Consider the following 22,320-nt stretch of genomic DNA (forward strand, 5'->3'; position numbering starts at 1 on the left):
CAATCACCAAGTGATCCTTCTCCTGTCATCCATTCCCAGCTTCTGACAAACAGAGGCTAGGGACACCATCCTGGCTAATAGCCATTGATGGACCTAACCTCCATGAACTTATCTAACAGGCTTTAAAAAAGGGCTAAAGTCCTGGCCTTCACAGCATCCTCTGGCAAGGAGTTCCACAGGTTGACTATGTGTTGCATGAAGAAAAACTTCCTTTGGTTTGTTTTAAACCTGCTACCTGTTAGCTCACCTACCTGAGCTGGGCTGAGACCATTGTGAGACAGGTTAGTTTTACTCTACTGATGGTGTGTTGTTGCAATAACTGACTGACCCCGCTGTGCGTGCCTCACAAGGACAGAGGGCTGGGCCAGCCCTGCCAGGATTTGCTCCAAACCCGTGCTGTAAATAGGAGCCTCGGCTCAGGAGAGCTGCAGTCAGAGTCCACTTTGCTCTTCAAATACAATCAAGCCTCATGTCTTCTTTCTCTGGTACTTCAGCCAGGACAAGAAACTGCATCAGGATTTGCAGCATGTCACAGAATTTGACATGCGGGACTTCTTCTGCACTTTGAAAACCAAATGTGAATAACCCAGTTCCCTGGGACCGAGACATGCGGCAAGTCCTGACGCAGTTTCTTGCATCAGAATCTCCATCCGTAAGGGTTTTTAAGGCCCGGCTTGACAAAAACCTGGCTGGGATGATTGAGTTGGGGTTGGTCCTACTTTGAGCAGGGGGTTGGACTTAGTGACTCCTGAGGTCTCCCCCATCCATAGGATTCTATGCTTCTATGCAGTATACATCGCTGCATAGGGCACCTGAAAATCTGGGGCATCCCTGGGTCTTAATGTCCACCCCCCTGCCTCTTCCTGCCTAGTTTAAAAGCACTGAATAGGGCCCCATAAATCCTAAGGCTGGCCCTGCCTGCAATTCTCCAATTGGGTGTCCAAGCACCCTGTGTTCCTGGTGCGTGGGCAGCCGTGGGTGGTGGGTGTGAAACAACCTCTAAGTCACACCAAAGCCTGGGGCCTGGGAGCCATAAATGCCATGAGGGTGTGAGCCATGGGGCCGGCTGTTGGCATGTGGTATTTGCTCTCCCTTCCCCGCCTCCCAGAGGAGCAGCGACGTGTATTTAATTGACAGCTGAGCCTGGTTCTGGGTAAAGGTTTTTATCGCGTCTTCCTTTGCAGGGGGGCAATGTTTGCAGCTCCACCCTATTCCCATGGGAATCAAACTGTAGCAACAGCAGAACTCGGCTGGCAGCCACGGTGTTTGCCCAATCCCAACCTGGATACCGCCCAGTTCCCCTGAACCTTGTCCCCCCACCCTGCCTTTCTCCTGGCAGGCCTCCTCAGGTGGTGGGGAAGGGCCAGCGGAGCGATGGGGTGAGGATGCCTGGGCGGGGCTGTCAGAATGGAGGTAGGGTGGGGGGCGTCCGTCTTGGGTGGGAACAAGCAGTGTGAGCCTGACTCACAGGTGAGAGGGGGTGAAATGGGTCACCTGACCAGTGTAGGGTCCCTGAGAGGCCAGGCAGTTGTGCCCTTGTGTCGCCTATGGGGGGCCCCAGCCTGCAGTGCCCTCCCCATCCCCACAGCACCCCCCCCCCCCAGCTAAGCCAGAAAATTGGTTCAACCCCTTTCTTTGCTTCCCTAACCGCCGACTTCCCCGGCCAATCAGCACTTGCGCCGTTACTTAGTTCTCTCGCTGCTAGCCAATCAGCTCTCGGGCTCTTTCTCCTGGACCCAATCAGCTCTTGGGTGCCTGAGCCCTCACCCAATGGCGGGCGGGCGGGGTAAATAAAGCTGCACTCGGATGCCTCCTCTTGGGTAAACAGTGTCAAGGGCAGGGCACGGTGTGGGCGGCAGCTGTAAATCTTTATTACACCCTCTTCCCAGGCCCTGCCAGAAGCGGAACTTTCCATACCCTGGCCCTTTATGACAGGCCTGTAATGATTAACTCCGCTGCTGGCTGCTGGAGTGGGCTGGGGGGCAGATACGGTAAGGGGGGGGGGTTGCTTGTGCACAAAATAGCAGCCTCCCTTCCCTCTTCCAGGGCATAAGCTGCCCCAAGCAGGAGAGGGGTGTGACGGCGCGTTGGGGTCCCCCGTCTCCTGCACCCCGAAATGGCACAAACAGACTGCACCAGCCGGTGGACTAGAGGAAGTTTATTGCCTCTCCAGGATACAGCACAGCACAGATGTAGTCTGGTCACAGAGCTGGGCTAGGATGCCTCAGGCCCCCTTGAGATGGGGGAGACTGGGCCCCTAAACTCCAGCCTCTTTCCCTAGGCTCTCCTCCATGCTCCCAGACAGTAACTAACTAAATTCCCTTCCAGCCCTGCCCCCCAGTCAGGGCAGCATTCCACCTTCCTTTGTTCCTCTCCATGGGGGTGTCTGGCCACTGGTTCAACAAGTTTGGCACTACCTTTGCATAGTGAGGTTTTCCCTGCTGGGTCTTGCTCCAGACAGCAGGGGTCACCACAGCCCAGCAAGTACCCCCACTACGTCACAAGGGGACGCTGGCTCTATGTGGGGAGAGCACACCCCAACCACCCCCTAGGGGGGAGGAAAGAAGGCGACAGCTCTGTGCGGCTCCCCCCTCCACATACAGCCCAAGTGGGCCTCGGACAGATGTTCCCTGGGTCCCTTCCTCTCCGCTTCCCCAGCCCTCTTGCCAAGAGCCCCGCCAGCAGCCTAGCCCCATGTGCACCTCCCACCGGAGCGTGGCTCACGCCATTCAGGCAGCTGCAGGGAGAGGGGCTATTGCAGGTTTTCTAGCCCCGGGGCTTGTGCTGCAGGGAGCCCGGAGGAGGCAGGAGCTGGCAGGTGGCAGCCGTGGTACGCTCCCCTGCCGCCTCGGCTCCAGAGCTCGTGTGGCTGAGCGTGGAGCTCCTGCCCAGAATGCCAGGGTTCGCCCTCCGAGCGGAGGGGCTGGTCCTCGGGGCTGTAGTTCCCCCTGGGAGGGCCGTCCGCGCAGCAAGGAGACGATTTCATTCTCATTTCGGTGTAATGTGATCTTATTTCAGTGCATCCAGCAGCCCCGGTCATAGGCCAACCCCACCTCCCCCGGGCTGGGTGCTGAAGAACCCCAGAACAAAACGGCGGGCCTGGCCTCAAAGAGCGGACGCGCTAAGCAAGCGGGCGCCTCCGGAAGAACCGCATCTCCGGTGTGGGACTGCGCGGCCTTGGGCCTGAGCCTGGAATCCAGGCACTGCTAGGCCAGCGTGCCGCGCCTGCGTCACGGGGGCAGCCAGCGAGGAAGCCTCCCTTCAGTTCAGCCTGGTCCACGAGCTGTGCCCTGCAAGGGGAGGCCAGGCCTCAGGAGCCGTGGCGGTGAATGGCCCGGTTGGCGCAGAGCACTGGTAGCGAGGGGCCCGGCTGTCGGGAGAGGAGAGGGGAGACATACCAGCCGCAGGGGAGCGAAAGCTATTTTAGTCTCCACTGTGGGAGCTGCGTGCTGGGGGCCTACTCCAGGGGGTGCTGAACCCCCTCGACGCCGCCCAGCTCAGTGGAAATGCAGATGCCTGGAGCGGGAGGCCAGAAAGAACCATCCTTGTGCCTAGGTAGCCAGCACCCCAGGGCAAGGCCTGTCTTTTGGTCTGTGATCGGCGACTGGCCATAGGCCTCTGAGAACCCAATAACCAACATGAGACCCTGTGGTCTGACTTGTCCCTCCCAGGCGACAGAATCTCCCGCCGTGCCCCCCCGGGGGAGCCTCATTCTGTGTGTCTGGCCAAAGCCTCGCTCGCAAGCTCAGGGTTCTCTGCTGACCCCCACCATGGCCATGTGGCACAGCCCCTCTACGGTGCCTGCCTGAGCTATGGCAATTGGGATGGGATTCAGCCGGGAGGCGAAGGGCAGTCTCACCAAGGCCCTGCCATCCCTGGGCGCTGGGGAAAGCCAGTCCGATGGAACGAGAGGGTAGGACAGAAAGCAAACCGTGACCCAGAGGGCAGTGGGGCAGGGTGGCCCTGACACAGAGCCACCCGCCCCTGAGTCCCTCGCTCTGGGCACCGACGGCTGTTGGAGCGGAGAAGGGAAGGGGAGGAAAAGGCAAGGGAGCTGGGGATGGCGGCGTGCCTTCTCGGCACAGCGTTGCGCATTCCCGACCGGACAGCAGGAGCCCTTAGAAGCGTTCCCGGGGCTCTCTCCGTATCAACAGGGGAAGCCATTAGCAGCGTCCCCTCCATTAGGCACCCACCATAAAGGGGGAAAACACCGCTCCGGGTGTGGAATAGCTGCGTCACTCTCCAGGGCCCGCCGTTCCCCAGCCTCGTGCGCACACGGGGGAGGACGTGCAGCCGGCCAGCGCTGGAATGTCTCGCTCCCCGCCGCTGAGGCTCGATGGCTCCAGCCGCAGGTACCAAGCGACCAGGGCCTCCAGCGGGAGAAAAGAGCTTTCCTTCATCCTAATGGTATTGACACTTGTTGGCCTCCCCTCCCCTGTACCCTGCACACAAAGGCCCACGCTGACACACGCCCTACGGGTTTCACGTGCATTTGCTCTGGCACCGGGGAAGGGAGCGCTGGGGGGAAAGGGGTATGCAGAAGGGGCCCCGGATGGTGCAGGGCTCAGTTAGATGCTGTCTCTCAGGGGTGGGTAGCTGGAAGGGGGCTGTCAGTGTCTCGCAAGTCTCCCGCCCACAAAGGACCAGAGATGAGGCAGGCCTGCCAGGCTGGCTCTGGCCTAGTTGAGGAAGGGTCGCCAGGCTGCTGCTTGGCTCACAGAGCGCTCTGCTGGCCCAGCCACTCCGAGAGCACATCCCCTTTGACACCAGCTGTTGCCTGCCTCTTCCTCACCCCACCCCTATTGGATTCCCTCAAGCTCAGGAAGCTGCCTTTTCCTGGACGGCCAGCACTGCCTCGTGTGTTTTCACCTCCTTTCCGGGGCCAGCAGGATGTCTGCAGGGCTTTGGTCCGCGGGGGGCTGTGCCCGTGCTCAGGGGTGGAACAGCTGTCCGCACCATGGCCACGTGTGCTAGAAACGGCCTGTAGCACTAAGGATGTGGTACCACAAAACTTTGTTTGCCCATGAAAGTGATCCTCAATCAAACCCAGTCTGGGCCAGGATAAACCTGGGGAAGATACCGCCCTTCAAACCCCCAGGCCTGATTGCTCAGGAGGCCTGGGGATGCCACAGCCCGGAGCCAGGAGAAGGATCATGACGGTACCACAAACCTAGCACAGAAGCAGCAACCGTTACAGGATGCCTCTGAGCCTATGACACACAGACCGGTCATTGGACAGACAAACAGACATTCCCCACAGGACACACAGGCACCGTGTCAATTGCTGGATGTTCGGAGGTATGATTTGGATACACACACGGGTGTTTCTATGGAGAGCTGAGCTATTGGAGCTGGAGGCAGACTCAAACCATAAATTCCAGATCCAGATGGAGCCTTGAAGTCCACGGGGAGGTAGTTGAGACTTGGGGTTTGGCTGAGCCTATTGTAACGATAAAGGGCCCTTTTGCAAAATTTTGACGTGCTTGGAGCCAGGATTTGGTTCTGACTCATCCCTAATACAGCCCTGGAAATCTGGGTGTCTAGGAAGAAGTCCAGCTTTGGGGGCTTCCCATCTGGAGGGACCCCAAGCACAGCCTCGCTACTGGTTACATTGGCGTAGCTGGGTATGTCTACACAGGAATCAAGGACCCCAAGCAAGACCGCAGCAGCCTGAGTCAGCTGAGTCTGTGTAGACATTAGGACCTTGTGGGGTCGCAGCACTCGGCTCCAGCTCATGTCTAAATGCTTACCCAGTGATTTTTCAGCTCTGCAGCCCAGATCAGCTGACCTGAGCCACCAGCTCAGAAGCTGGATATGCAGAGGATCATGATGCTGAACATCGATGGGCCGAAGGCCTCCAAGGAGCAGGTCTCTGCGTGATGGTGGCCTCTAGGCAGGGACAGGGAGTTTGGCACCTGTGTTCAGGTTGGCTTGAGCTCAGGTGAAGGGAGACGTTTAGGCCGGTCCGTGCTGTGTCTGAAACACGCTGCTCGAAGTGAAAATCCCCCTCCTTCCCCACACGGTGGCGCTGCCCACTACCGAATGGTGCCAGGGAGCCGCCAGGGACCACCCCATGTGGCCCAGTGCGCAATGAAAACAGCACGCACAGAAGGGTGGCTCTTCACTTTGTTTTCAACGTTACACCAAGGACACGGGCGCACTCGAGAACACACGTCACCACACACAACACACCACCCGGGAGGCCGCCGAGGGTCTGAACGGCTGCTCCTTAAGAAGGAGGGTGCCCGGCCCCCTCCGTACACCACAGCACCTGCAGGACATGGGCTGCGGATGCACAGGTGCACCCATGCCAGCGGCCAGACCCCACCGGCTTGGAAAGCTCAGGCCACAGAGCCATGCTGCTGCCAGGACTCTCTGGCCTCCAACACTGAGGCCGTGGCTACGCGCTGAGGCCTGGCGACAGGGGAAGGTCTCCCAGCCTGGGCGGGTTTCAGCGGAGCCTGAATGTGTACACGGCGAGTCTGCTCTCCTCAGCACGAGCCCTGCAAGCCCCACTCTGCGGGTGGAGCGCTCAGCCTAGCTGCCACCGAGTGTTTTTACTGGGTGCTGTGCAGATGTCCCTGCGGTGGTGACAGACCCGCCGATTGCTGGTGGAGGAAGGTGTGGAGAGCTGCGTGTGGAGGAATTGCAACAGAGCAGATAGGGAGAGGATTGCCGGGGGGCAATCAGGGCACCCCTGGAGTTATACTGCCAGTCTGGGACTTTCCTATTGCCGTGTGAGATAAGGGGAGAGCACCCTCCAGCCCCCTCCCACCTCGCACTTTGAGAGCAGGGACTACCAGGGAGCTAAGGGAAGATGTTCGGTGCCCACCTCAAGTGGACTCTGGTACCGGAGATTTCTGTCTCCGCATTTCTGTGGGGCTGGATTTCTGTCCTTGACTGGAAAGGACGTTGAAGGCAGCCCCTCAGCGGGGCGGGGAGTAGGGGGGTTCTGTGCCCAGCAAGCGGGATCTTGCTGAGCGCCCGTGCAGAGAGGTTTTTTCCATTCCTTTCTGCGGAGTTATTTTAGTAACACTTCCAACGTCTCCTCATTCATAATTCACAGGGCAGTCAGCTCAGCACAAGCGAACCAAACCATGGCGGGTCTGGCGCATCCTTCGCTCCAGGGCTGAGATGGCCGAGGCCACAGCATTGCAAAGGAATGGAAGAAACAGAGCAATGGCAGGAGAAGTAGGGGCCCTCGGCCTGCACTCTGCTCCCAGAGCTTTCCTTTCCCCTAGATTCACTTATCAGGAATGGCCACGCTGGTCTTGCTGGAGGATCTCAGTAGGAGTGGCACCTACAGGCACCGGGAACTCACAGCGCTCCACTGACAGGGCAGGGTCAACCAAGACCTCCTTTCTCCACAATGTTTGTGCGTCGTTGGGATTAAATAGGAGTTAGCAACAACAAACAACAACAACTGGCCTCGTTCGCCAGTGTCTGGCTCACTGAGGCCTGTGCAAAAGGAGTGCAACGTGGGTGCATGTCACCGTCTTTACACAGGAGTCAATAAGTCATGACTCTGGGCGGAGACCACCCAGGCTGGGGGAGAAGGGGAGGCCTGGTGAGGGTAGGGTCCAGGTACCTGGTCCCAGACACTGGGGTGCTAACACAGAGTCATTACACAGCTTGCCACACTAAATGGAAAACTCAGCAACACTGGTATTCTCAGCAACGTTCTCCTGGAGAGGCTGGGACGTCCCGTGGGACTATGGAAGGTCAGCAGCTCGCAGCTGCCTCTAGAGAGGCCGGTTCACCAGCCCGAAGTGCCTAAGTGCAACCATGGAAGTTCAGGGGTGCAGCACAGTCCCCCATTCTCTGCTCCACACAGGGCTCGTGGCCTCCTCACATCATGGACTCCTCTTCTTCCTCAATCTCCCGGTCCACCTCGATGGCCGTGTTCTCGAAGCTGGTAATTCCCCCGTATTTCCTCATATGGACCATCAAGGGCTTGGGGGACTGGCTGCCAGCCAAGGTAGCCACATACATGCCGGTTCTGTTCTCCTCCAGAGAAGGGCCCCAGTCCATGGTTGGCCGGCTGGCTTGCTGGATTCTCTGTGGTTGGGATCGGGAGATGAACAGTCGTGTTACACCTGCTACCTGGGGCCACGGGGTACATGAGCCCCTTTAAGCCCATTGCTTCTTGTCCTCGCATCAGAGTTTAAGGAGAACATTTTTTCCTCCCTCCTTCTTATAAAAACCTTTTAGATACTTGAAAATTGTTATAATGACCCCCCCTCTTTTCCAGGCTCAACAAACACATTTATTTCAACCTTCCCTCACAGGTCATGTTTTCTAGACCTTTCATCCTTTTTGTTGCACTTCTCTGGACTTTTTCCAGTTTGTCCCCATCTTTCCTGCAGTGTGGCACCCAAAACTGGACATAATACTCCACATGAGGCCTAATCAGCACAGAGCAGAGCGGAAGAATGACTTGGTGTGTCTCGTTTACAAGACTCCTGTTAACACATACCAGAATGATGTTTGGGTTTTTTGTTATTTTTGCAACAGTGTCATCCTGTTGACTCATATTTAGCTTGTGGCTCACTCTGACCTCCCCAGATCCCTTTCTGCAGTACTCCTTCCCGGCACTCATTTCCCAGCGTGTATGCGCGCAACTGATTGTTCCTTCCTAAGTGGAGTCCTTTACATTTGTCCTTATTGAACTTCATCCTATTTAGCTCAGACATTTCTCCAGATCATTGTGAATGACAATCCTATTCTCCAAAGCACTTGCAATCCCTCCCAGCTTGGTATCACCTGCATATTCTACAAGCGTGCTCTCTATGCCAGTATCTAAATCGTTGATGAAGATATTGAACAGAACTGGTCCCAGAATTGATCTCTGCAGAACCCCGCTTGTTATGCCCTTCCAACCGCACTGAGAGCCATTGATAACTACTCTCCAGGAATAGCTATCCAAGCAGTTATACACCCAAAGGCTACGTCTAGACTGGCATGATTTTCCAGAAATGCTTTTAATGGAAAACTTTTCCGTTAAAAGCATTTTCGGAAAAGAGCGTCTAGATTGGCACGGACGCTTTTCCACAAAAGCACTTTTTGCAGAAAAGCATCCGTGCCAATCTAGACGCGCTTTTCCACAAAAAAAGCCCCAATTGCTGTTTTTGCGATCGGGGCTTTTTTGCAGAAAACAAATCTGAGCTGTCTACACTGGCCCTTTTGCGCAAAACTTTTGCGCAAAAGGACTTTTGCCTGAACGAGAGCAGCATAGTATTTCCGCAAGAAGCTCTGATTTCAGACAGTAGGAAGTCAGTGCTTTTGCGGAAATTCAAGCGGCCAGTGTAGACAGCTGGCAAGTTTTTCCGGAAAAGCGGCTGATTTTCCGGAAGAACTGGCCAGTCTAGACACAGCCCCACCTTATAGTAGTTCCATCTAGGTTATGTTTCCCTAGTTTGCTAATGGGGTCACATGAGCCTGTATTCAATACCTCACTAAGTCTAGATATACCACAGCCTCCACTTCCCCCTTGGCCTCAAGGGAGGCAGCTCTTGAGCTGCTGTGCTCTGTCCATCAGGCCATGGCCTGACACACCTGCAGGCTAACCAGCAGGGTGAAGGGCTTTGAGAGCAGGGACACTGGGTGGGGTAGAGTGAAAGGTGGGGAGGGGCTTCCCCTGTGAAGCAGCTTCCCTTGGTGCTGGGAAAATCTCCAGCTTCCCCCACCAGAGTTGATTAAGCCACTGCCTTAATGAGCAATCAGCAGCTGCCAGCAACCAGCAGAAGCATCTGCTTGCATAAGAGAAGAGGGGCGGGGGAGGAAGGGGGGGTGGAACACTCAGGCACAGAGGGCAGGGATTGGCTGACTCACCCTTCCATTAAAGACTGGAGAGGTGGGGGGGTAGCCCTGTCCCAAGGCATGATGGGAAGGAAGCTCAGTATAAACCCCCCCTGCAGTGTGCTAGTAACCTATTGGTCTATGGGGATGGGGCAGGGTGTCTTGAATTAAGTGGCTGCCTGTGTTATGGTGGGTCCTAGGGGCTGTGGCTTTGCTGTGCAGGAAGTAGGAACTGATGGGGGGGGGGGGGTCCTTTTATTTTATCACTCTATATGCGAGACTGGACCAAAGCAAGAACCCAGCTTTATCCCTCCCCGGCTGCCAAAGCTGCAGAGACACCTGGATCTGGGTGCAGCTTTGCCTCTTGAGCTTTCTCAGCTGTGTGTTTCCTTCTGTCAGGGAATTAGAAAAAGAAAAAAAACCTGAAAGAATCAGCTTTCCCAAGGACACGCGCCTGTCGCTGTCTTGGGAATCAGCTTGGTCATGCTGCCTTGGGAGAGCTGGGATCTGTCTCGTTGCAGCGGAGTCTCTGGGAACTTGGCTAGGGTTCCCCCTGGTCTAGGGCACAAGCGAACTAGAGTTCTCCTCCTACCTCCTAGGGGGTGGTGGCTGGAAGCCACCCATCTCTGCTTCTGGGCCAGGCAGGAGGGATCTAGGCTTCTGGGGTATGTTAACATGGGAGTGGGAAAGGCTGTTGCTAAGGTTTAGGGGTGTTTTTCTACAGCACGAATGCAGTTCCTGGCAGCAGGGAGAGAAGATGCTGCTAAACATGCCAGCTCTGTCTACACTGGCGAGTTCTTGAGCAAGAGCTGCCGTTCTTCTGCAGAGCATTCACACTGCCCGCTGCTCTTGCGCAACAAGATTTACAATAAAGCGTGGGAAGAGAGGGCTTCTTGTGCAAGAGCTACGCTCTTTTCGCACCAGTGTAAGCCCTCTTGCGCAAGAAGGCAATGTGAATGGGGGGCAGGGGTTTCTAGCGCAAGAAAGCCCTATGGCTAAAATGGCCAGCTGAGCTTTCTTGCGCAAGAGAGCATCCACACTGCCGTGGATGCTCTTGCGCAAAAGCACATGGCAGTGTGGACGTGTTCTAGTACAAGAGTTCTTGCGCAAGAACCTTTGTGCAAGATGTTCTTGCACAAGGACCTGCCAGTGTGAACAGAGCCACACAGGGCTAGCTGAAACTTCAGAGCACCAGCCAGAAGCTGGTCTGCCGCACTCCACATACCCCTGTCCCTAGCTGCTGTCCAAAACCCGAGGCCACGCCAAATGCAGCTAGGGCCCTTTGTAGGCCCATGTGCTCAGTTGTTGATCAGAGGTGCCCTGGGCTCAGAGAGGTGGCTTTTGAGGGAGTCGGTGGGGAGCCTAAGCACAGACCCATTAAGACCCAGCATTAACAGTTGTGAAGGAGCATCGCATGTGACAGTGCTACAGGCACTTATTATTTCTATCCCTTCCCTCTTCGTTGTGCATCATGCAGGACGGTGGAGACGAGGGTGAAGCGCTGCCCTGCGGAAGGGAAAAGCACGGCTCCAAAATGGGGACTTGCTGGCTAGGCAGCTCTACTGCTGAAAAGGATCTGGGAGGGACAGAGGGTCACCAGACGATTCTGTTAACTGTGGGATGCTGCAGTGTCAAAAGTCCCTCAGGGAGGTGTAACAGGGGTCTCATATGTCAGCCAGGGGAGGAGGTAACTGTCCCAGCCTGCTTGGCAGGGGCAAAGCCTCAGCTGGATTCATGCATTTTGGGAGCTGGGCTTGAAGAAAGACGTGGGCAGACTGGAGAGTCCAGAGGAGAGCAACACGAACCAGCTGTGCAGAAAATTCTGCTTTAGGAGGAAAGGTTGAAAGAGCCGAGCGTATTTAGTCTGGAGAAGAGAAGGCTGAAGGGCTACGTAACAGCCTTCAAATAAACAAACAGTGGTTCTAGAGGGGGCGGTGATCAATTGTTTTTGTCCACCAATGGCAGGGCCATAAGTCATCAGCTTCGTTTGCAGCAGGGAGATTTAGGTTAGAGATCAGCGTAGGCAGCAGGGCCAACAGCCTCGCTAGGCCCCTGGGTAAGGCGGGGGGGGGCAGTTCTGCCCTCCTGGGAGAGGCGGAGCCTCATGGGGAAGGGGCGGGGCGGAGCCGACCAGCCCTCAAGTGCCCTCACAACAGCCCAGAGCATGCTCTGGCGGCGATTTAAAGAGTCTGGGGCTTTGGTTGCCTTCACTAAATCACCAGGCCCCGGGGCAATTACCCTCTTGGCCCCGGGGCAATTACCCCCTTTGCCCCCGTTGCAGTTTGGTTCAATGACTCTCAGTGCCCTCGCTGTACAAAGAGGCCCAGCACCCCTGGATAGTCGGGAAAACGGTGTAATGAGGAGGACAGTGAAGTGCTGGGACACGTTCCGGGGGAGGCTGTAGGCCTGCCCCCACGGGAGAGCTCTACGAACGGGCTGGGCAAACACTTCTCAAGGATGCGCCTGGTTTTCTCGTTCCTGCCTCATGCCAGGGAAGCAGATTTGATCTCTGGCGGTCCCTTCCCGTCATAGGCAACTAGTGGGAGGGACACAAAGGGGGCACTGGCCACGGGACCTCCCCACGGGACCCCCACGCTCACCCCGTTACCTGGGGTGGGGGAGTGTCTGTCCCACTGCACTGCACCGGGGACCAAGCAGCACCCCAGCCAGCATGGCCAGAGACGGCCTGGGACTTGGGAGAGTGCTGCTGTGCCACCCCCTCTCCTCCCCCCATTACCTGGCGGGGGTGAGGGGCTCCATCCCTCTCTTGCTGCTGCGTGGCTGGGGGCTGCTTGGGAGAGTGCCGCAGCCGGGCAGCATGGCTGGAAGAGGAGAGGCTCTGGCCCTGCCAGCTGTGGGTCCCTTGCCCCGCCTCACCACGGTGGGGGGAGGGGAACAACCCTTCCTGCCCCCTCCCCCACATGTCGCCCCTGCTTCCAGGCCTACGTTTCTGTGACTCAGGGCCAGCCCACGATGGGACCACGGAAGGCCTGGGCGAGCCACGTATGGGAATCTGTTCCTCCGGGTGGGCTCTAGCCTCTGTTGTCGGAACTGCGGTTTCCCGAGGCAGATCCAGGGAGTCTCACTGGTTTCGTCGTGCAGCTCGCAATGCGAACGTCCCAGCCGTCGAGCGGCTCAGCGAGACGCAAGCACGCCCAGCGCGGCTGTGCAGTGTGCCACGGGAAAACCCCTCCCCAGCACGCTGCCTCCAGACCCCCTCCCAGCCCGGAACCGGTGCCCAGGCCCTCTCCCGGGGAGAGCCACGCTTAGGGATGTCCCAGTCTGTCGCCCTAGGGCCTGGCAGAGAAATGAGGCAGGGCCTGTTTCCTCTCGGGATGAGCATGCCAGTTCTGCAGCTGGAATAACCAGGACTTCTCCCGGGCAGACCACAAGAGGGGGCCCCACACCAGTGTAAAGACTGGTGCTGTCCTGTTCACCAGCTCTTGGGATTCGCTGACCGGGAGGGCGGGAGGAGAACCGGTGGCTACCCAGGTGAGGCCTTGGCCCGGGCTGGGGCAGCTGCGTTAAATCCACTCTGTGCTGGTTGAACAACACAGGCCTGCCGGGACTCCTGACATTCTCCCTAAGGCTGGGCAGAGCTGGGAGAGGGAGGGAGCTATCAGACCAAAACCGCAGTGAGTCCGGAGGGAAGTTCCCCTAGACACGCTGCAGTGAGAAGGCGCCGGATGGGCAGGCTGCATGGTCAGAGTAGCTGTGTCAGGCCCCTGGGGTGGGGGTGGCTCCTGGAAGGAGTGGGGTCTTGGGGTGCAGCGGGAGGACGGGGAATAGCTTCCCCCAACTGGCCCTTCAGCACCTCCGGGAGCACACCACCCGGGGCTCCAGCGGCGATTTAAAGGGCCCAGAGCTCCAGCCGCAGCCGTAGGAGCATTGTTGGCTCCCAACACCTTATAAATTGCCAGGCACCAAGGCAACTGCCCTCCCCCGCTCCCCTTCCGCCAGCGTGTGATAGCCCAATACGAAAGGAGGCCCCATTCTCAGCTGTCAAACCCGGGATCAGCCCCCAGAGCCGATGGCTAGAAGACTCCCAAGCGAGTCGGAAGGGTTGTCTTTTACCCAGCGGGACCCAGAGAGCAAGACGATGACACAGAGAAACGCCGACCGGGGGGGAGAGCTGGGGAACGCTGCCAGGGGAAGAGACGCCCTGGAGAGGTCGAGTCCCGACCCTTCGTACAGGATCCCCGCCTGGATCCCTGCCTGCCCCTTACCTCCCACAGCGTCCCTTCTTCTCGGAGCACTGCGACCACCATTCCTGCGGGGATCATCAGGCAGGAGAACAGCCCCATCAGGATGCCCAGGACCTCGGCCCAGTACGGGAAGCGGTAACTCCCATACTCCGAGGGCTGGTACTTGACTATATTGTACACGAGCAGGGTCTGCAACACAGGGAGAAAGTCCTTGCTGGGGCTGTGTGAGCCCCGGCCCCGCAGTGCGAGCTGGCCAGCGGGTGACAGGAAAGGCCTGTCTCTGGGACGCACAATCTGGTTCACCAACCAGCATCACGCGAACTCTCAAATGAAAGCCGGGGTCACATGGGTCACTTGTGATCTGTCGGTTCCGCGCTGTGCAAGGAGCTGGCTGCTCTCGCTGCCGACACACTCGTCGCCTGTACCTGTCTGTGTTGGCGAGGCACGCTGGGGGAGGCAGTAGCTTTTACTGGACCAGCTTCGGCTGGTGAGAGCAGCAAGCTCCGTGGAGCTCTTCCTTCGGCCTGGGGTAATAAACACGCTGCTCTTTTCACTACCAGCGTGTCTTCGACACCCACTTAATCACAAGCAAGACTCTCATGCTGGCAGCAGGAGGGAAACAAGGTGATTCCCAGACCTAGCTACCCTGAGGATCATCACAGGCTGGCATCCAAAATCTGCTGAGGATTTCACACTCAGACCCAGCCTCAGAACATAGTGACCCCTCCCTGGGCCTCAGAACATAGTGACCTCTCCCCGGGCCTTAGAACGTAGAGACCCTCCCCGGGCCTTAGAACGTAGTGACCCCTCCCCGGGCCTTAGAACGTAGTGACCCCTCCCCGGGCCTTAGAATGTAGAGACCCCTCCCCGGGCCCTAAAATGTAGTGACCCCTCCTGGGCCTTAGAACATAGTGACCCCTCCCTGGGCCTCAGAACATAGTGACCCCTCCCCGGGCCTTAGAATGTAGAGACCCCTCCCCGGGCCTTAAAATGTAGTGACCCCTCCTGGGCCTTAGAACGTAGTGACCCCTCCCGGGCCTTAGAACGTAGAGTCCCCTCCCCGGGCCTTAGAATGTAGTGACCCCTCCCGGGCCTTAGAACGTAGTGACCCCTCCCCGGGTCTTACAACATAGTGACCCCTCCCTGCGCCTTAGAATGTCGTCACCCCTCCCCAGGCCTTAAAACTTAGTGACTCCTCCCCAGGTACCTGGGCTCCTCAGGGTGGGATGGGAAGGGGCTGCACAGCCCCCACCAAGACAACGCAGATTAGAGGCCCGTGCGGATACTAGCGTGTAAGGACCACTCCATTCTGCCGGCTGAGAAGGAGATCCAGGGATTCTGGGAAATGTTTTGCCCCAAAGGGACTCATCCAAATGGTGTGGTGACCATGACAACGGGGCGTGGGCAGAGTAAGGGAAGCTCAGTTACCAGCATCATTGCCGGCGACAGGCACATCCAGCAGGCTTTGAAGTACAGCCCGGGTTTGAAGCCCAGCATCATGTGAATATCCCGGCAGAACCTCTTTATGCCTAGAGATAGGAGGAGATGGCATCAGAAATCACCCAGTCCCTCCTTGCAATCCCCTGGGCTCCACGGAGCCCCCATCCCGGGACAGCTCAGGGACTGGGCTGTGTCTGCCATGGGGCCAGAGAGCCAGCAGCACCAAGGGGGTATCGTTTCTCCTGCCTCACAGAGAGTTTCTCTGCTCGGAGCTGAGAGAATAAGAAAGGGGGTTCACTTAGCTGGCTCGCTGACCCAAACGTCTCTGGCTTGATCTGGATAACACCAGGGAAGCAACAAGAGCTGAGGGGTCTAGCTGAGGGGTCTAGCCCTCGGACATGGCGTTCATCTGCACACACTAGACATTACACCCGCTCCAGCAGACACCCACTGAATCTACTAGTTTCTCCTCCCAGGCTCTGACTCCCATGGCCTTGTTGCCCCACAAGCTTTTGCATGAACCTCTAGGTATTTCACCATGTTCCCTGCTCCGGAGAATCCATGGAGGCCTGTTTCCCTTACCATAGACACGTGTCACCACCAGGCAGGTTGTAATCACCACTACCATGAGTCCAAACCCAGCACTGTAGTCATCCAGCAGGACTAGCCAGTACATCCCTCCCTGGAGAGAGAGGACAAGCAGCCAGACTCAGGGAAGGACCCATTATTCCCTCACCTTTTGGGACGTCTTCTCTTGGGGTCCTTTCCTGGTTACATATGGGAGGCTGAGTTTCAGCCACCTGACAATTATGGGGCAGCTAATGCGCAAGTCACCTGCCAGTGCATCTACCCTGTCTGCGTGCTTGTCCAGTCAGGACAGAAGTAACGTCCTGTCACGTATCAGGCCAAACGCAGCTGAGATTTTGAATCTCAAGTGTGGAAAATTCACGCTGAATTGATAATTCCCTGGCTCTGCTGGCTGAATAAATTATTCCCTGAGACTGAGTCACGGCTCTGTTATTAGCCTCTCTGCTCCGTTGGCCATATTCGGTGAGACAGACCCTCCATCCATTTTTCTTCCCAAGCCCCCTCCTCCTGCGTTGGTCATATTCGGTGGTGGACCTGACAAACATCCCCCTGTAAATACTCCTCTAAGTGAGCCCTTCAAATCCAGTCGAAGCTGACTCGGCCACGCCGGCCGGTGGGACGGATCGCCTACCTCTGTCGTGAGAATGAGCCCCATCAGGTACATGGCGATACAGATGATGGCTGAGAAAAACGCCTTCTTGGGCCGCAGGTAATAAGGAAACTCGTCTGTCACTGCAGTAACGATGGTCTCCAGGAAGGCGAACTGCACGTGAGGGAAACAGGCTGCTTAAAGCCGGGGGCGGTGTGCTGGGGAGAGGTAATATTCCTGGGACTCGCACGCTGTGTCCTTACCTGGCTGTCCAGGCCCAGGGTCAGCAGCATGAAGAAGAAAAGGAAAGACCAGAAGGGAGAAAGAGGCAGCATCGTCATGGCCTGGGGGTACACGACGAAAGCCAAGCCGGGACCTAGGGGACAGGCCGAGAATGAGCCGGTGAATGGGACTGTACAGCATCCACGTCCGACAGCAGGCTGAGGGAGCGGGGCACGGGTACCCCGGCAGGTGGGGGAGAGGTGTCTTACAAGAGGTGTTCTTAGGCGTGGGATCTAGCCGAAGCAAGGCGGGGCTGGCGCAGTGGGAAGGGGCAGGAGTCCAGACTTCAAAGCTTTTTAGAGAAACAAGAATGTTGCGCATGGCACGATGGGCACGGCGAGCCCTTGGCCCCCGCAACGAGCACATCGACCCCTCCCCCCGGCCTGAGGTTCTCCACCCCTGCTCTATGGGAAGCCCTGCTGGTGGCTCCTAGCTGCTCCGTCCCAGCCTCCCCAGCTGGAGGAACAGCAGTAGCACGGGCTGAGGATGGAGGAAGTCCCCTGCACCTCAGTTCTCCCCACTCACTGCAAGAACGTAAGCCCCCGACGGCTGGGGAGGAGCCGGCGTGGAAACGGCCATTGAGAGGGGAAGCGGCAGGATCAGTCTCCGGAAGCCACTAGAGGGGGGCCCTCTGCCCGGCCTCCTTCGTTATCCACCCACCAAGGCCCTGTCTGAGTGCTGCCTGCTCCGCTCCCCCCAAACCTACTCCTCTGCCTCCTGCTGCACTGATGCAACAGGCAGTGCCAGCCCGTGAAGCTGTGTGGCTTTATTCAGCCTGGTGTCTGTCTGGCGCTGCTCCCCACCACCCCTCTGCCACCCCGGATGCGGCCTGGTACGGCTGCAGCACGTACAGGAGCCCCGGGGGGGGGGGGGCGAGAGGGGGCTCAGCACTGAGCGACAGGGGATGTCACGCAGGGCCGCTCCTCTGGGGCTTGCCACAGGAGCTCCTGCACCGCTGTGCTTGGGTGGCTGACGTCTCTCATACAGGGCTTCCCCCCGGGCCTGCCATCAGCCAGCGGCTTCGCAGAGAGGGAGCGAGAAGCTGGCTCTTCAGGCTGGTTATTGCTTCAGTGCTCTGGCCTGGTTTTGGGGTAGGGGGGCTGTCTAGTGCCTACATGCTCAGGCACTGTGTGTGCGGCTCAGTGCCTCCCCCCTGTAAGGAACACCAACCCCTCCTCCACCCATGACCTGGCAGTGCTTGGTGCCCATTGCACTGGGCACGGAGCGTCCCAGGGGCTCCCAAGCCATCTCTCCTGCGTGGCATCTGACCCCCAGCTCTCTGCCTCTTGCCAGGCCTTGCTTTCAGTGACACCTGCTATGGGTTTGCCTCAGTGCTGGCTCATGGGGGCCTGCCGGTGTCCCTGGAGAAATAGGTTCCACCTGAGCTTAGATTCCTCCCTGGGGATGCCTGAGCTGGCTCCGGCTGCTTTCTCCACCTAGACCCCCCCGTTACAGTCCTGACACAGCAGCAGCTTAGACTCATGTCAGGGATGGAGGGATAGCTCCCTGGGAAAGGCTCCGGGCCCAGCGCCGGCTGCACTGGTGGAGACAGTGTGGGCAAAAATGCCATGGAAATGGCCCCTGTTAAAGGCTGATTTCAGGCTCCATCAATTGGCTAGTTAAACTGTGCTCCCAAATTCTGAACTCCTGCGCTAATGCCTGCTCAGTCCCAGGCTTGCTATGTGGCCTTCTGTGTCTCTGTTTTCCCACCCACCACCGGCCAATAACCACCCCCCACACACACTCACACACCTTGTCGTGTGTTGCGATCGTCCAGTGAACAGTCTTTACAAGTGCAAAGCCATTATTGTTTTAAACTATTATACCTGAGTCTTATAAAGAACTACATACGTACCCCAAACAGCACATGCCTCCCCCCCCCCCCCACACGCATACCCACACGAAAAAGAAGGAAGGTATTTTTATTTATCTGACCTGCTTTTGCCACTTGGTTAACAGGGACGCCCAGCTCCTCTGACATGTAGCCCAAGACGGAGAAGATGGCAAATCCGGCCAGGATGCTGGTGATGGCGTTGCCCAGGGTGACTATAAACGTGTCCCTGCAGAACAGACAGCAGCTGATCTGAACGTGTCCCTGCCACAGCCTGAAGAGACTGCGCTGCTGAGAGGTCACAGGGGGTCCAGAGAAGCGAGAGAAGGCAGATGCTGACTGCTGCAGGCACCAAGAAAAGACCCACTTTGGGGGCACAAGCTGACCCCGGTGCCAAGCTGAGATGGGTGCCCTAGTTGGACAGAGAGAGGGCGTTCTCTGTTCTCTTTGGCAAGCTCAGCATTGAGGAGCCGATGGAGAGGTGGACTCACAGAGACGCCAGAAAAATGGAACCATCACTGGGCACCTTCCCAGGCTGCTTTGGGGTTTTATTACTAACATCAGGGAACACCAATGCTGGGGGCGGAAAGTTCCGCTCTCACGCTTGTTCTCAGCCCAGCTCGGCTGTGAAACACCCCTCTCAGCTCCTCAGCGCCTGCTGGGGGCAGGAATCCGGCGGGAGACAGCAGCCCTCAGTGCCTGGCTTTTGCTTCTCCTGCATGGTTATGCAGACGTGGGCACCTCTCCTCACAGGCTGCCACTGGGCTCCATGCATCCCTGTCTTCCCTGTGGTTCTCACCTGCTTCTTTCTTGTATCTGCCACTCTACACCAGCATTTCTTAAAGTGTGTTCCACAGAACACCTGTGTGCTGTGAGGCAGAGTTGCTGACTCAAGTCCCACGACTTGAACTCGAGTCCAACTTAAGTCGCCTAGGTGACTCGACTTGAGACTCGACTCGGGTTCATTGTTTGTGACTTGAGACTTGACTTGAGACTTGCTAATTTTGTTAAATCGACTTGGTGAAAAAATTGTCCAAAAATGCCGATATGGATGGCTTGTACCAAAGCGACTTGACATTTTTTAAATTAAGACTTGAGACTCGACTTGACACTTGACTCGAAAGTGACTTTAGGGACTCGAGACTCGACTTGAGACTTGGACTGTAGTGACTTGAGACTCGACTTGGACTTGACAATGACAACTTGAAGACAACACTGCCGTGAGGCAATTGGAGGTGTGCCGCAGAGAACAGAGTTCAAAATGGCTGCCCTCTCCTGATAAAAGGGCAAACTGTTCAGGTTTTGTTTTGCTCAACAACTTTTCCCTTGGGAATGGCTGCCCTTAAAGGGGCAAGTCTCCTTTTTTTTTTCTCTCTAAACAAAAAATCCTTGGTGTCCCCCATAAAAAAAATATTGTTTGGTGTTGCTTGGTCTTAAAAAGTTTAAGAAACACTGCTCTACGCCATGATATGCAGCTTCCGTTCTGGGAAGAGGGGCTGTATCTAACGAGAAGGACCTGGCTCAGCTTGAACCCCTCTGTGAGGGCCACCCTGAGGCTCACCTCCATTTCCCATGTGAAGGCTGGAAACCCACCTGTAAATATTCTGGTGGAAGGTGTTATACGACGCGAAGGTGAGCAGGCCCCCAAAGCCCACCCCGAGGGAGTAGAAGATCTGCAGAGCCGCCTCTATCCACACCTGGGAAGAGGGAACAAGCAAGAAGAATTCACTGCACTGAAAGGAGGGCAAATCTCCGCTCCCCTCCAGAAAGTGCTGGTCACTTAGGTAAAGTGAGGCAGCTTCCAGTGCCCTTCACTGCTGGGCTTCCTTCCCCGAGAACTACAAAATACCGCAGTGGCCTCCTGCCCTGGCCTGGTGCAACCAGCCTCGGAAGGTGTTTGGAGTCCATGCTTGGACTTCTCCACTTGCTCTGAACTGGAGAGCCTATCGGATCTGGGGGTGCCCACGTGGAAGAGGGAAGTCAGCCTACTTGCATATTGGTTACATTAGATGGCCCCAGCAATGGGCCATCACCCCAAGGAGGCAGAAGGGAATCAGCCCAGGTGTTCCTGCACTGGCCACAGGGGGCCCAAATCCAGAGGAGCTGGCCGGCCAGGGCACTCAGCTGTAGCTGCTCACGGCCGAGCTCCCTGGCTGCCTTGCTAAGCAGTGGGTAGCCAAGCAGGTGAAAGGGACTGGCTGGGGGGGTCCCAACCCCCCTGCCTTTAGCAACCCCCCAGGGGGATGTGATACGATAGTACCCGTAAAAAATTTCCACTTCTGCAAATTACTAGGCACAATTAAAACTACGCAAACGTATTCAATCGCTCTTTAATACACTGAGACGATGGGGTAAAATAATTAACGTTAGCTAAGCAGTAATGCTCAAGAAGTGAGCAGTGAGAGGGGAGGGGCAGCCAAAGTCATATCTTGCATGCCTCTTCCCCAGTTTAGTTGTGCCCCGGTGAGGGTCTGGCTGCAAGGATCTGGCTGCAAAGAATTCCATAAGTGGGCATTTCCCCCTACGATCAAAGACAGGAAATGATATTACATCTTTTTGGCAGGCCAATCAGCTACCCAGAGTGTTAATTAGAGCCACTAATAATCGGCTTGACCTACTGTGACATTAAACGTCCTTATACAATGGCAGCTTTTCTTTTCTGCACACGTCAGATTGGGGGGATTCCCCTGCTTTGCGTGTTGGCATCACTGGAAAGCAGCCGTCAAAAGCCGGGATCCCAGACTGATGCGGTAACGGAACCTCGCTCTGTAGGGGAAGTGCCCCGTCCCCGTCCCCATCCCCTTACCTTGGAAGACAGCAAGTGATCAAACTGGGGGGTGAGGTAGAACTCGATTCCTTTCCAGGCCCCCTCCAGCGTCACGCCCCGGATGAGCAGCATGATCAGGATGAAGTACGGGAAAGTGGCAGTGAAATACACAACCTGCAGGAAGAGCAGATGGAGCTGAATTGAAGACCTGTTCTTATTGCATTGACCCAATACACAGGGAGCTTCACCTGATGGCCAGCAGCACAAGCCCATGCTGAAGAAGGTGCCCTGCAGGGAGCGTCTCTGTGCAGCTAAAAGTCTGCTTTATCTTGCCCCTTGCTGCTGTGTGAGCTTACGAGCTGGGCAACACAACCTTGGACAGGCCACTGTGAGCGTAGAATCACAGAACACAAAAACTGGAAGGGACCTTGAGAGGTCATTGAGTCCAGTCTCCTGCCCTCACGGCAGGACTAAGCACCTTCTAGATCATCCCACACAGGTGTCTGTCTAATCTGCTCTTCAATATCTCCAGAGTTGAAAATCCCACAACCTCCCTAGGCAATGTATTCCAGTGTTTAACCACTCTGACAGTTGGGAAGTTTTTCCTGATGTCCAACCTAAACCTCCCTTGCTGCCATTTAAGCCCATTGCTTCTTGTCTTGTCATCAGAGGCCAAGAAGAACAATTTTTCTCCTTCCTTCTTGTAACACCCTTTTAGATACTTGAAAACTGCTATTCTGTCCCCTCTCAGTCTTCTCTTTTCTAAAGTAAACAAGCCCAGTTCTTTCAGTCTTCCCTCATAGCTCCTGTTTTCTAGACC

General features: G+C 56.6%; 1 protein-coding gene across 1 annotated transcript in view; it reads right to left on the reverse strand.

Annotated features, from left to right (window-relative positions):
- Positions 1–6,123: 6,123 nt before the first annotated feature.
- SLC6A7 (solute carrier family 6 member 7) overlaps positions 6,124–22,320 on the reverse strand; it is a 31,773-nt gene continuing 15,576 nt past the window's right edge. The window contains exons 6-14 of the mRNA XM_006138235.5: positions 21,540–21,674; positions 20,327–20,430; positions 18,838–18,962; positions 16,884–16,996; positions 16,663–16,794; positions 16,026–16,125; positions 15,432–15,532; positions 14,025–14,192; positions 6,124–8,058 (exon numbers count right to left, since the gene is read on the reverse strand). Coding sequence (XP_006138297.3) covers positions 7,849–8,058; positions 14,025–14,192; positions 15,432–15,532; positions 16,026–16,125; positions 16,663–16,794; positions 16,884–16,996; positions 18,838–18,962; positions 20,327–20,430; positions 21,540–21,674 — 1,188 coding nt within the window. The 3' untranslated portion in view covers positions 6,124–7,848. The remainder of the gene's footprint in view (positions 8,059–14,024; positions 14,193–15,431; positions 15,533–16,025; positions 16,126–16,662; positions 16,795–16,883; positions 16,997–18,837; positions 18,963–20,326; positions 20,431–21,539; positions 21,675–22,320) is intronic.

This window comes from Pelodiscus sinensis, chromosome 16, assembly GCF_052426305.1.
Source record: "Pelodiscus sinensis isolate ZL-2025 chromosome 16, ASM5242630v1, whole genome shotgun sequence".
In the NCBI taxonomy this organism is placed as follows: Eukaryota; Metazoa; Chordata; order Testudines; family Trionychidae; genus Pelodiscus; species Pelodiscus sinensis.